At 40.5% G+C, this 14776-nt stretch overlaps 1 protein-coding gene across 3 annotated transcripts in view; it reads right to left on the minus strand.

Annotated features, from left to right (window-relative positions):
* Positions 1-4548: 4548 nt before the first annotated feature.
* LOC130273539 (cytochrome c oxidase assembly factor 1 homolog) overlaps positions 4549-14776 on the minus strand; it is a 140741-nt gene continuing 130513 nt past the window's right edge. For all 3 annotated transcript variants that reach the window (XM_056520535.1, XM_056520537.1, XM_056520536.1), the window contains 4 exons: positions 9951-10049; positions 5830-5981; positions 5308-5384; positions 4549-5150 (listed from right to left, as the gene is read on the minus strand). In XM_056520535.1, the coding sequence (XP_056376510.1) occupies positions 5039-5150; positions 5308-5384; positions 5830-5981; positions 9951-10044 (435 nt within the window). In that variant the 5' untranslated portion in view covers positions 10045-10049 and the 3' untranslated portion in view covers positions 4549-5038. The remainder of the gene's footprint in view (positions 5151-5307; positions 5385-5829; positions 5982-9950; positions 10050-14776) is intronic.

Below are 14776 nucleotides of genomic sequence, written 5' to 3' on the forward strand. Positions count from 1 at the left end.
TATATATATATATATATATATATATATATATATAATATAAAGCAGCTTTGTAAATAGAAGTGTATATATATATATATGGGGGGGGGGGGAAGCTGGAAAACACAATGCAAAAAATGTGATGGAAATGGAGTAAGACTGTACTGGCAGAATAGCAGCTCAGTGTTTTTGTTACATCTCTGTAGTCATTGATTGACCCCACCACCACTTCAGTGTAACCTTGCACATTATTCAGTGCCATGTGGGCAAGTGCCAAAATGTGTTGTAACAACGTAACCCCCTTAGCAGCACAACACATCCACATAGGGTGATGCTCTGGACCGAGTATTACCAGAACACCTTCATAAACATCAGACCTCTTCCTGGGGAATGCTAGTTTGGGTGCAGTTGTGACAGTAGTGGGTGGGCACCATTTCCAGAGTGCCAGTCTGTATATAGAAACAAAGCTACCCCACCACCCAGGCACATACAATTACACATCTGATGCCACCTTTATTAGTGCAATAATTTCTGTAATTGTATCAGACGTGCAGTCCTAAATAATGTGTTCCTGGATGATGTAGTAAAAGTGACTTCTTACGCTTCTGCTAGTGATAAGCTAAACCCAAGTATGTTGTCTGCTGTGGTCAGTGACACGCACATGGGATGTTCTCACTGCTGTCAGGCTCCATTCAGAGAGGCTGTCACTACCCCCATCTTATTACAGGGCAAGACTAAGCATGTCTGTTATGCTGTTTTCCCCACGAAAGTGACTGAGTGTTGCTGGAAACTATAGTCAGTTTGGTTCAATCGGTATTCATTGTAAAATGGATTCCACAATGCATCGTGGTTTCCTTATGGATAGAAGCTACAACACATAACCTGTTCCTAGTGTACGGATATGTTCATCTGCTCTACTGTTTGATAAGATTACATGAGCAGCCGGGGGAATGCAGACCCAAGTTTGCACTATTCTGGAGTCATTTTCTATCCTCTAATACATTTTAGGCATTTTCCACTCTTGGTGAACAACAAATCTTACAATCTATGTCTTAATATCTGTATTGCCCTTCTACCATTGCAATAAGACTCTTCAATATGTTCTTATTTCCTCTGGATTTCTTATGCTATTTCTGATATTCTATGCTGACCCATATACGTCTTGTTTGTTTACTACCTTGAAGGTTTTATTCATTAAAAATGTTAGGATTGATCTACACCATGCTTATGATCATTGTCATCTGGGTTACATAACAGTCTTGAATGTGATAGACATGTGCCAATGTATCTTCCTCATGTATAACTCTCCTGGCATTCCAAGTGGAATCCAGCTGATACCTGATGGCTCATCCTATCCCTAGAAATGTTATGGTATTTGTGCTGACAGAGTGCGCAGCCTTTTTACAAATGTAAGGTCTCTCCATGATAGGCTTGAATTGTGCCACTGTATACCGCTGCCTATGTGACGGGTGACTAGATTGGCGTTTGTATTCACACTGACGTAAAACCCGTCTGTTCTTATTCCACCGCTTGTTGCGTGGGAAGTTTGGATCTGCAGTCCTGGGATAGGAAATGGACAGATATTTTGAGGAGGCTTTTGTTTATATTCACCAAGATAATATGTAAGAGGCGCCATCTTTATGCACGCACTTAGTGAAAACACGCTTATAAACAGATAATGGTGTAAAGTGGAAGAAGAATTTCCTGTGCTGACGCACATGTGCCAGTAGTAATTTGCAGATCATAAGGTTGGCATTTCTGCTTTGTGACTACAACCATATTGTCGGCTGGATGACAGAACAGATGTGATGATGGTAAAATAGTTTGGTCCATGATGTCAGCTGAGCAGTATGGATCATTACCCCATACCAATTAAGGACATGGAGTCAGATTTAAAGGGGAAACATTGGATCTTGCATGGCCTATACTAATACACCTTTTTATGTAGTTTCTGATCGTATAGGATGCCACAAGCCAACCTTATACTACAGAGGTGGAACCAATGTCATAACAGATAGAAGGAAGGAAGTATATATGGCTCTATTCCCCTGCTTATCTTCAGCACAGTATACAGATGGAAGTCACCGAATTTAGAATATCTGTCTTGACCAACACATGCTACTTACCAACAGCTTGTGAAGACTGGGATGAAGGGTTGTGAAGGCCGCCAATATAAAACCAGTATTTTCAATCCTCCTTTTTATTGTAGTGGAAATATAAACTAAACACAGGACCATGACATAGTTTCCTCTCCTTACCCTAGGGCAGTGTTTCCCAACCAGTGTGCCTCTAGCTGTTGCAAAACTACAACTCTCAGCATGCCCGGACAGCCTTCGGCTGTCCGGGCATGCTGGGAATTGTAGTTTTAAAACAACTGGAGGCACCCTGGTTGGGAAACACTGCCCTAGGGGATGGTCAGCCACATCAGTTCCTTACACTGTAAGGCTAGGTTCACACTAAGGAATCTCCGGCCAGAAAATTTCCGCCCGGAGATTCAGAGTGCGGCCAGGACCGACTGAATCAGTCGGCGCTAGGACCACACGGACACTGCAGTCTCCAATAGACTGCAATGTGTTCTGTGAGGATTTCCGCCATTCTCCAGGCAGAAATTTTCAAGTGGATTTTCTGTTCGGAAACCCATTCGCTATGCTATACATTTTATTAAAGGGTTACTCCGCTCCCTAGCGTCCGGAACATTGAGTTCCTGAACGCTGTGTGCAGGCTTCCATGATCACGCCTGCCCCCTCGTTGCGTCCCGCCCCGTCATGTGACATCACGTCCCGCCCCCTCAAAAGTCTATGGGAGGGAGTGTGACGGCCGTCGCGCCCCCTTCCCATAGACTTTAATTGATGGGGCAGGCTGTGACGTCACAAGGGGGCATGATCATGGAAGCCCGCACACAGCGTCCAGGAACTTAATGTTCCGGTGTGTTGCAGACGCAGGGGAGCGGAGTAACCCTTTAAGTGGAATTGCAGGCGGAAATTCCATAGTGTGAAGTAAAAGTTGGGTAGAGCTCTTCCCTAATGCAAGGTATAACAAAGCCAAGAGTCCACTCATCTGGCTGCTCAAAGATCTGCAGTGTGTCCATTTTTATGTGTGTCTGTGCCTTTTTGTACAGTCATTTTAAATAAACCAGAGCTGTTTTGTATAGTTCTATTAAAGTTTGTAAGTTATAAACAGCCTGTTAATAATAGTGCGTTAATCTTTATTACTGGAAATTAAGATGTGTTTCTACTGATGGATATTTTTTCTTTAGGCTGGAACAGCCAATTCATACTTTTGAAGCTGTTTGTAATAAAGAGATCTTCCACTCCTGTGGATGTTCAGTAACCTGTGTGTTGTCTCTTCTGTCAATGTGATGGGTCCATGATTTTAAAGTTTCTACAGTCCATCGACAGGTCACAAATAAGTGGGAACAGAAGTTTATAGTAACCTATACACATTAAATATCTGGCAGTAGCCGATCTTCTGATGCCTGTATTCATAAGTACTATGCATTTGCCCACACATGCATAACATTATAGGCAGGTTCGGGTTATTTTAATATGTACAGCCAGCATAATAAGTTTTCAGATCAAAACTAACAAATATTCCATCAAGGTTTAAAGAGAATTTGCCAGCTCTTATGCTCAGAGCTTACATATTAAAGGGATATTCCAGGAAAAAACTTTTTATATATATATCAACTGGCTCCAGAAAGTTACAGATTCGTAAATGACTTCTATTAAAAAATCTTAATCCTTTCAGTACTTATGAGCTTCTGAAGTTAAGGTTGTTCTTTGTGAAATCTGAATTGCATGTGGTGTGGAGAGCTTTTCTTCTACATACCTTCTCTTTAGAGCTGTCAAAGATGTTGAGGGAAAAGGAGACTTGCTCTACGGTAACTCTCACTAGACAGTCGGAGACATCTGGTTAGCTTCTGAACCACAAGGGCTCTCTCCAAATCAGCAGTGAATGACTGCCATCCTAGCTTCTTCCAAAATGGGAAAACACCAATTACTTTACACTTTTTGTCCTAACACTTACTGGTGCAAGCGCTGGTATTTGCCTGTGCTTCAGCTTGGACAAAGCCATGATTTCTATAAAAAGGAAATAACAGTTTCTAATTAAGTTTATTAAAAAGATTAGTTTTGCCACGATGTACAACATATAAAAGGTTTTTGTATCTGACAGTGCCCATTTAAGAATTTTACAAAGACTGCATCTAGAAATAGTACCAGGTGTCACAGATTTATAGCCAACATTGTCTAGTACAGTACATTGAATGTGTAACCTTTTTGCCATGTTTACTAGAGATGAGTGAACTTACAGTAAATTCGATTCGTCACGAACTTCTCGGCTCGGCATGTGATAACTTATCCTGCATAAATTAGTTCAGCTTTTAGGTGCTCCGGTGGGCTGGAGACTCTTTCACTAAGACTGTATCCATCTTTTCCAGCCCTCCGGAGCACCTGAAAGCTGAACTCATTTATGCAGGCTAAGACATCAACTGCCGAGCCGAGAAGTTTGTGACGAATCGAATTTACTGTAAGTTCGCTCATCTCTAATGTTTACCTATAGGAATGTAACTTCTGACACCAGCAGTAAACTACACGGTTTGTTTAAAAACAATGGCCATCAAAAAGCTATAAAATACATGTATGTGTATATAGAAGGAAGAAGGGAATCCTGACCTCCAGCAGGATATCCTGAAAGTGCATCTAAAACATCTCCATTCAAAGGAAACAGTGATAATTATTAGTTTTCTGGATGGCATGGCACCAGAGCGACAAATCTAGAATTAAATCTGTGTGTAGACTGTGATGAGACAACGCTTATTAAATTAAAGACTGGGGTCTATAGAAGTCTCTCCACCTGGCTACATTTTTTTAACACTTTTGCGTTCTGCAATTATTATGTTTGGAGAAGTAATACAGCTGTGACTTCTTCATTTGGTTTTGTTATACATTCACACAATTTAGGATTTACTGCATTCAAAGAACCGATCAGGTTCTGATGGAAAATACCAAGAAATAAGAGCTCTGAACACATTAGTTGGTGTTTGGGATTTTATTAGGTACATTTAGGATACATGATTGCTTATGTCTTCCCCCTCATTGTCAGGGACATCTGAATGGTAAATTGGGACACTTTCACCATTATTTAGTTTTAAAATGACATCTTGAAGGTTCCACCTAGGGGAAAAGAGAATGTCTTGATCAGACAGGAATATTTAGTTGGGTACAGTTTTTATCTAGAACAGGTTCAGAACATTATTGCTCAGATTAAACATGAAAAAAATCCATAGAATGCATCACCATGAATGCACGGTTTATCCTGTCCCATACGTACCTTCGGCTGAATTGGTCTTTGACAGCTGTACTGTAGAGATACCCGCCCATTGTGGTTCCTGACACGGGTATCTTGATCTGAAGGCCCATGAAACAAACAAGTGACTGTTATATAAAAATCCTTCGAGACTGTTCTGAAATTCCCAGTGTATGACATCAGCTAATAATGCCATAGTTGCCTTTAAGGAAGTTAGGAGATTCATTTGAACATGTGCTTAAGGTGACTCACTTCAGTACATTAGGACTCCAAAGTGATGCCCTAATGTACGGTAACTTAAGAGAACGCTCCCATTTTTACAATATTTTACAAAAGCTGCACAACATGGTAGTAAATTTCCCACAAAGAATTTCGAAATTTGCCAAAGACTGGTGTTTCACACATCAGACTCAATGAAGCGGAAAAGTTCCTACCAGTTCTGCCCCCTACCCATGTTGAAAGTATCCCTTATGTATGAGGCAAGAGGGGTTGGGTGCCAGTACATGCCCGCACATGAATTTATTGTATGGACACTTTAGAACCTACCTGGGCTGTTGTCTTGTCAACATGATTGTATCTGTCTGTCAGTCGAAGATTGTGAACCTTAAGTGGGGGTGCTCCTAACATCTCTAAAACATTAGAGTGAGACTCAAGTTTCTGCAGTGCACCCAAGTAATATTCTTTCTGAGCAAATGACTCTAAAATTTAGAAAAATAAAAAAGTTAAGAGTACAACAGAATCACATTTATATGTATTTTTTTTACATTTTTTTTTTTTTTTTTTTTACATTTTTTCTATTTTACATTCTATCCCAAAATATTTTTAGTCACTGTCAAAACTAAGTGTGGTACCAGGAGTATGGTCCCTGACCAGCAGGTGATCAGCACAGTTCGAGTCCTTCTAGACAGGGGTACCTTCTCCAAAAGTGGTTTTCTTGGTCTGCAAGAGAACCACTTATTGAAACCTGGAACAGAAGTAATACAACTAGTCAACTTTAAAGGGGTACTCAGCTGCTCAGTGTTTGGAACAAATTGTTCCGAACGCTGGCGCCGGCAGCTCGTGATTCCATAGCCCCATCTCCTCATGATGCCCCGCCCCGGCCCCTCAATGCAAGTCTATGGGAGGGGGTGTGACCCATTGATTTGCATTGAGGGGTGAGGTGTGACATCTTGAAGGGCGGGGCATGGCGTCACAAGCTCCCGGCTCGAGCGTTCGGAACAGTTTGTTCCAAACGCTAAGCAGCGGAGTACCCCTTTAAAGTTGACTAGTTGTATTACTTCTGTTCCAGGTTTCAGTAAGTGGTTCTCTTGCAGACCAAGAAAACCACTTTTGGAGAAGGTACCCCTGTCCAGAAGGACTTGAACTGTGTTGATCACATGCTGGTCAGGGACCATACTGTGGTCATGACAAATGTTGGGCGTCAGACACGTTTGTATGTAGGCAGCTGTGGCCTGTCAGGAGAGAATTTTATGAAAGGAAGTGGCCCAGCAGTCACAGTGGCCCATAGAGGCACTGGGCCATACAAACAAGTAGCTGTTTGAGTCTCATGAGTGACTGAGATGAAGTATAATGAAGTAGCCTCTCATAATACTGAGATAAAGCATCGTGAAGTAGCCTCTTAGAGACGGCCTTATGAAAGCTGCAATAATTACATAAGCCTACTCAAGAGTAAAGGGAATCTGTTCTCAGTGTCACCCGCTCTAACCTGTTGGTACAGGCACGTAGTGCGGTGACACTAATGATAGCAATACTTACCTCTCGTGGTTCCGTGCGTCTGTTATCTTTTGTATTCCTGCTCACAGCGGGGCCCAGTGGAGGAGCAGCAGTGGTGACGTCATCACTCTCCTGCCATGCACCAAGCCTGCCACCGGAATAAGGAAGATGACAAACGGGACCACTAATCAGTAAGTGTCGTCATCAGTGTCACCCGCACTACCTGCCTGTGCCAACAGGTTAGCACGACTGGTAATTGAACATACTCACATAAATAGAGAAAAAGTTCATCCATATACATACAATAAGGGCAGAAAATGCACAAATTAATATACAGTAAATTAGGGCTGCACGATAGGGGATAAGATGTTTTTGTCCGGAACACCCCTTTAATACTTTTTTTTTTAACAATACTATAACCTATCATATAGCCTTATAACAACCTGAAGTTAAACCAGTCTATTATATTTTATCATGTAAAGAAAGAGAGGGGAGAAGTCGCTTTCATGGGCAGGATTGCCAAGCAATCCCACAGGGAGGGGAAAAAGAGAAAGACAGCCACTCACCAGAGTTGGTTGTGAACCATACACAACAATGTGAAGCGCAGGTTATACAATTTCCATTGATATGTAGCAAAAGGGACTTCAGAGGAAGACAGGATCTATCAGCGCTGAATGGATCAGAGAAGCAGGATAGCAAAGCCTTCAGGTGAGTATCTTTTATTGTTCCAGCATACAACGCGTTTCGCTGCACATGCGCAGCTTCATCAGGCATGTCAAATGGGTAAACTACACCCGGTTATATACAAGATGGAGTTAACCCCTTCATAGGAAAGCATTAAACATAAAATCGACCCATATAAAACAAGCATTGCATAACAAACAATGCATAGAAATACACATATTCAGATATTGCACATTACTTATACCACATATAAAAAAACATACTAAAAAACATATACTAAAAATTTGCATTATATCATGTGCATACATTATAAGATGTGCATACATTGAAAAATATCCCAGGGACAATATCCCACTCAGGTGCATATATGAAAAAAACACCAAAATACAAAAGTGACTAAACCAAAGATGCAAACTACTGAAAAATTCCACACATATACTGATCTTAATGTATATTAACAATGGTCTCATTTAGACCCTGAGGGGTCAAAGTTTCTAATTTATGTCTCCAGAATGACTCCCGGTTTATGAGGCGCTGATATCTATTGTGGACCTCTGGAGGGATGGATTCAATAATACTCCATCTCAAAGGCTCCAAACAGCTTCTTACATTATAATAGTGCCCATTATCTGAGTTGGTTGGAGTACCATATGGGCAGAATTTCTGTATACACAGAAAATTAAGTTTTGATGCCAAAAACCCGGTTTTGTGAAGAAGGATATCCCAGGGCTTTACTAACAGGTGCATTTGGGAGAGTGAAACGTATGAAACAACTGGCTCTAACAAAAGTGAAAAATAAGAAGGGTAGTGATACCACAGTAGGAGTAGTAGACCTGAAATTTAAACATAACTTTGTAACAAATTATAACAGTGAGGCGGCCCAAATAAAAAAGATACTACAGAAAAACTGGTTTATTATCCAGAGAGACCCTATTCTTAAAAATTTGGTCCCGGAATCACCTATGATCACCTTCCGTCGCTCAAAAAATGTACAAATCCTTATTGCCCCCAGCAGACTAAAAAAGGAGAACAGCCTTTCTATGGACACAGTTCAGACTAGTGCGGGATGTGTTCCATGTAAAAAGAATAGATGCTTATGTTGCGATCTTATCTCTACTCCCATCACTAGTTTTACTTCCACACAAGCTAAAAGAACTTTCCCAATTAGTGGTTTACTGTCCTGTGACACCATGTTTGCCATCTGTACTGTAATTTACAGTATGTGGGCTGCACTGTACAAACAGTGTGGGCACGTATGAATAAACACAGATTCAACATTAAACATCATTTTATGCTCCACAGCGTGTCCCGACACTTCTCCATGATACATCAAAGCTGTTTGGAGCCTTGGAGTATTATTGAATCCATCCCTCCAGAGGTCCACAATAGATATCAGCGCCTCATAAACCGGGAGTCATTCTGGAGACATAAATTAGCAACTTTGACCCCTCAGGGTCTAAATGAGACCATTGTTAATATACATTAAGATCAGTATATGTGTGGAATTTTTCAGTAGTTTGCATCTTTGGTTTAGTCACTTTTGTATTTTGGTGTTTTTTTCATATATGCACTTGAGTGGGAAATTGTCCCTGGGATATTTTTCAATGTGTGCACATCTTATAATGTATGCACATTCCCAGGCATGGATTTAAAAACTGTTTATATTTTTGATAAATATGCAAGTGATATATGTATAATATATAATATTTACATATAGTTCTTGCTGAAAGATTATATAATGCAAATTTTTAGTATATGTTTTTTAGTATTTTTTTTATATGTGATATAAGTAATGAGCATCTGATTGCTCTGCAGGGTCTTTTGAATATGTGTATTTCTATGCATTGTTTGTTATGCAATGCTTGTTTTATATGGGTCGATTTTATGTTTAATGCTTTTCTATGAAGGGGTTAACGCCATCTTGTATATAACCGGGTGTAGTTTACCCATTTGACATGCCTGATGAAGCTGCGCATGCGCAGCGAAACGCGTTGCATGCTGGAACAATAAAAGATACTCACCTGAAGGCTTTGCTATCCTGCTTTTCTGATCCATTCAGCGCCGATAGATCCTGTCTTCTCTCTGAAGTCCCTTTTGCTACATATTTTATCATGTGTCAAGCAGCAGACAGAACAGGAGCTTCCTGAGAGGAAACATGGATTTAGACTACGAATAGGTCAATGTGTCTCCCCGTGAGCAGACAATGTAAAAATATGGAGTATGTGAGAAAGGAAGAAAACCGTATCATTCAAGCCCCACATTCCACTTACTCTGAATTAAATAATACATCATGGCACATCCTCCTCCTGACACTATACCCAAATAAAGAGCCAACTGTTGAAGGTTCCTCAAAGGCACTGGCATCCTTCCTGTAGAAACAAACACAGATGTTCAGTCTTCTTTTGTCAACTTTTCTAAAAGATTCTTGAGTGTAAATGTCCGCTTCACATTTTTTACTTTGTCACTTTATTTTTTTTTTATTTCTTTTGTGTTTTTACAGTTACCATGCTGGTGGGGAAAAATGATAAGCTGAAGGACCATAGTATTCTACGTAGACACCTGTGTGTAGGTAGAGCTGTGTTTATTTAGTTCTCTGTGTTTTATTCTATATTTGTCGCTATACAGACCTTTTCACATTGTTTCCACCTGTAGCTTGTGATTATAAGATGCCAAACAATAAAAAAGGTCCTGCAGCACCTACAACACTGGATAGGTGCCAAGAGTTCACATGCTCTGAAAAGTCACGTTCACTAGAATACATTTATGTTTCATCGCCTTTTATTACATTGTATTGTTCAGTAGGACAAGTACAATTATGTATCTATTATGCAGCTATGTATAATGTACACCCTCTTTTACAGTCCCTGGCACTGCCCTACTGACACACACAAGCATTGCCAGATCATCTTTGTAGGATTTTCTCTCCAGCACACGTTGGCTTCCAGAATCTTTAAGCCACTTGATGGGATTAACAAAATCTACACTAATTTACACGACTTCAACAGTAATTGCACTAAAAGATAAAGCATTGACCTTTCCAGAACTCTTCAGCTTTGTAGTCTCAGAAAAGAGCAAATACGAGAAATGAGGGATAATCTTAGACACTAAGGAACGTAAATAAAAGGAAAAACTGAATTTTGTCTTCTAGTCTAGAAATATTATGTATATATTATCCCCTTTGTCAATTTTTTTTTTAACCATGGTTTGGTATCTATTACACAATGTGATCGCTTTGCCCAAGACTTATTTAAGAAAGACTATACTATATTGATGAAGATGGTGTCAGTCTATGAAATCTTCTTCCCATCAGGCTCTTTGATGGTATGAAATTACCAACGCAACGAAAAACAGATCTTTTTTTCAAGTAACGAAGCAAATATATGTGAAACATGTAGCAGGATTGTTACATGGATCATTGTGGGCGCTTGTTCTGATGTAGACTGTTCTGATGTAAACACACTTAGTTTAAGAACATTTTTTTCACGCACAAAACAACGCGTTTCTGGGTTGCATCAGACCCTTCATCAGTTTGTGCAGCCAACCTGAAGAAAGGTCTGTTTCAAAACAAGATAATGTTGTTTAATGTTGTGATTCATTTGTATAGATACAGTGGATAGATTACAGGTTTAACTGATGCCCCTGAATGCCAGGCTCCAGATGACACTCTCTGTGATATCAGTCAAGCTGGTCAGGGGAGGGAGGAAGGCATGGCCAGTATGACTGGAATTGGCCATGTCTACGCCTCCATAACTGAAAACCGCTAAGTATAGTGCAAGCACCAATAATGTTTATTTTATATGATCATTGGGGTGTTGGCTTGACAATAGAAATAAATCACCCAGAAATAAATCATCCAAATCAACTTTACGGGTCCCCTTTAAGGTCCTTTAACAGGGAAAGATGATGATAAGTCAAAACTTATTTTCTTTATTGTTTTCTAGCCAGTTATCTGAATGGGCTGTATATATATATTATTTGTTGGTAACATATTCCCTGTTTTACACATGGAGATGCACCGACAATGATCATTTTTACGTCAACATATATGAGCATTTGCTCATTTTTCAGCAGATCACTAGGATGTTTACAATGGCCAAAATCTGGGAACGAAAGTTTGTTCACCTAATCCTTGGGCCATATAAAGGGGCCTTTAGTGTTTTGCCACTGCAGAAGTCATTGCCTGCTGTAGCTTTTCATTTCTTTAGATAGAGACTTTGACTATCAACACATTAGACGGACGACCTAAGGGCCCGATTACACAGGGCAATTATAATAGATAGGCAGATAATCGTCCTGTAAAAAAGTGCCAGCAATGAGCTGACGAATGAGCCATTGCTTACTCAATGGCTTATTATATGCATTTGGCATGTTTAAATTTGCCATTTATTGGCCACATATTTCCCTGTGTAATAGGACACGCGGCCGCTGAATGACAGAACCACATGAAGTGCCACATGAATGACCCAACGATTGATGTGGCCCTGCCTGTTTGACACCGAGCTAGTATTAGGTGGGGGACAGGTTGTGTAATACAGCTCTAGCACAAGTTAGTGGCATAGCTATAACAGTTGCAGAGGGGGCGGGGGTTCTATTGGGGGTGGCCACATTAAAGGGGTATTCCAGGAATTTTTTTTTTTTTTTATATCAACTGGCTCCAGAAAGTTAAACAGATTTGTAAATTACTTCTATTAAACAAGCTTAATCCTTTCAATAATAATCAGCTGCTGAAGATGAGTTGTTCTTTTCTGTCTGGCAACAGTGCTCTCTGCTGACATCTCTGCTTGTCTTGGGAACTGCACAAAGTAGAAGAGGTTTGCTATGGGGATTTGCTTCTACTCTGGACAGTTCCCGAGACAGGTGTCATCAGAGAGCACTTAGACAGAAAAGAAAAACTCAACTTTAGCAGCTCATAAGTACTGAAAGGATTAAGATTTTTTAATAGAAGTCATTTACAAATCTGTTTAACTTTCTGGATCCAGTTGATATATAAAAAAAAAGGTTTTTTTCCTGGATAACCCCTTTAACACTGACAGCTTCTGCCTGACCTGCTTGACTCTGCTCCAATGCTCAACATGTTAACACCTTCCTCACCTTTAGTCAGGGCACTTTATGTGGATACAACATGTGGTATCTGTCTAAGGTTTTCCTCAAAAAGGGTTTAAAAAGATACATTTTTTTATATTGGAGATAGTTTATCAATCAGACAATAGGGGTTGGGCGGGAGAGAAGCCTATTTTCACCATGAAAAAGACATGGATCAACAGGTACCCACAATGCCATTCTACTTAGCTTTTTTTTTTTTTTTTAGGCATGTCAGATAACTCATTCAAAGGCAAAACATTTTTTTCAAGTTCAGTTTCTCTTTTTTTTTTTTTTCATTTTATTTTTAGCACAGTGACACAGTGAAACCACCAGATTTTTAATGTGATAAAGTAAACAGATAGCATACATACAGGTGAAACCGGTAGTCAGGAAGAACAATAACATATCAGATGAAGACCCACCCAAACTTTCAATCATTTATTCAGGGGGAGGGGAAAAAGGAAGGAAGTAATGCTGAAAGGCATTAGGAGTTGTAATTGACTTTGATTATAGATTCTGGAAACTATTACTGTTAGGTCAGAGGGAAAATAACTTTCTGTATAAACATATGAATACATACATAACATCTTTAATATTTCTCATTAACTAAATAATTACTAGTTTTTTGCAATACTCATTTTGACACAAAAATATTACCTTAAAGGGGTTAAGATGGCATAAGATGTCTGATTGCAGGTGTTGGGCCAGTGGGACCCCCGTGATCACCGTGCACGCACCCGGTGTTTGAACATGCACCGTGATCACGGGGATCTGTCCACTGGGATAAGATGTCTAGGGGCGAGTTCTCCTTTAACCCCCTAGATCAGTGGTTCTCAACCTTTTTGGCGACTGTACCCCCAAAGGCTGAAAGTATGTCTTGCACGCGAGGGGTACCCGCGGACAGAAGGCGTGTTCTTACCTTTATACTAATGCATCCCCCCTCCATCTTTATCCCCTTGTGCTATTATTCCCCCTCCCTCTGATCCTCTTGTGTTATTATTCCCCCTCCATCTTTATCCCCTTGTGCTATTATTCCCCCTCTCTCTGATCCTCTTGTGTTATTATTCCTCCTCCATCTTTATCCCCTTGTGCTATTATTCCCCCTCCCTCTGATCCTCTTGTGTTATTATTCCCCCTCCATCTTTATCCCCTTGTGCTATTATTCCCCCTCTCTCTGATCCTCTTGTGTTATTATTCCTCCTCCATCTTTATCCCCTTGTGTTATTATTCCCCCTCCATCTTTATCCCCTTGTGCTATTATTCCCCCTCCCTCTGATCCCCTGTGTCATTATTCCTCCTCCATCTTTATCCCCTTGTCCCATTATCCCCCCTCCATCTTTATCCCCTTGTGTTATTATTCCCCCTCCATCTTTATCCCCTGTGTCATTATTCCTCCTCCATCTTTATCCCCTTGTCCCATTATCCCCCCTCCATCTTTATTCCCTTGTGTTATTATCCCCCCTCCCTCTGATCCCCTTGTGTTATTATTCCTCCTCCATCTTTATCCCCTTGTGTTATTATTCCCCCTCCATCTTTATCCCCTTGTCCCATTATTCCCCCCTCCATCTTTATCTCCTTGTGTTATTATTCCCCCTCCCTCTGATCCCCTTGTGTTATTATTCCTCCTCCATCTTTATCCCCTTGTGTTATTATTCCTCCTCCATCTTTATCCCGTGTCATTATTCCTCCTCCATCTTTATCCCCTTGTCCCATTATCCCCCACTCCATCTTTATCCCCTTGTGTTATTATCCCCCCTCCCTCTGATCCCCTTGTGTTATTATTCCTCCTCCATCTTTATCCCCTTGTGTTATTATTCCCCCTCCATCTTTATCCCCTTGTCCCATTATTCCCCCCTCCATCTTTATCTCCTTGTGTTATTATTCCCCCTCCATCTTTATCCCCTAGTGTTATTATCCCCCCTCCATCTTTATCTCCTTGTGTTATTATCCCCCCTCCATCTTTATTCCCTTGTGTTATTATCCCCCCTCCCTCTGATCCCCTTGTGTTATTATT

Source organism: Hyla sarda, chromosome 5 (assembly GCF_029499605.1).
Source record: "Hyla sarda isolate aHylSar1 chromosome 5, aHylSar1.hap1, whole genome shotgun sequence".
In the NCBI taxonomy this organism is placed as follows: Eukaryota; Metazoa; Chordata; class Amphibia; order Anura; family Hylidae; genus Hyla; species Hyla sarda.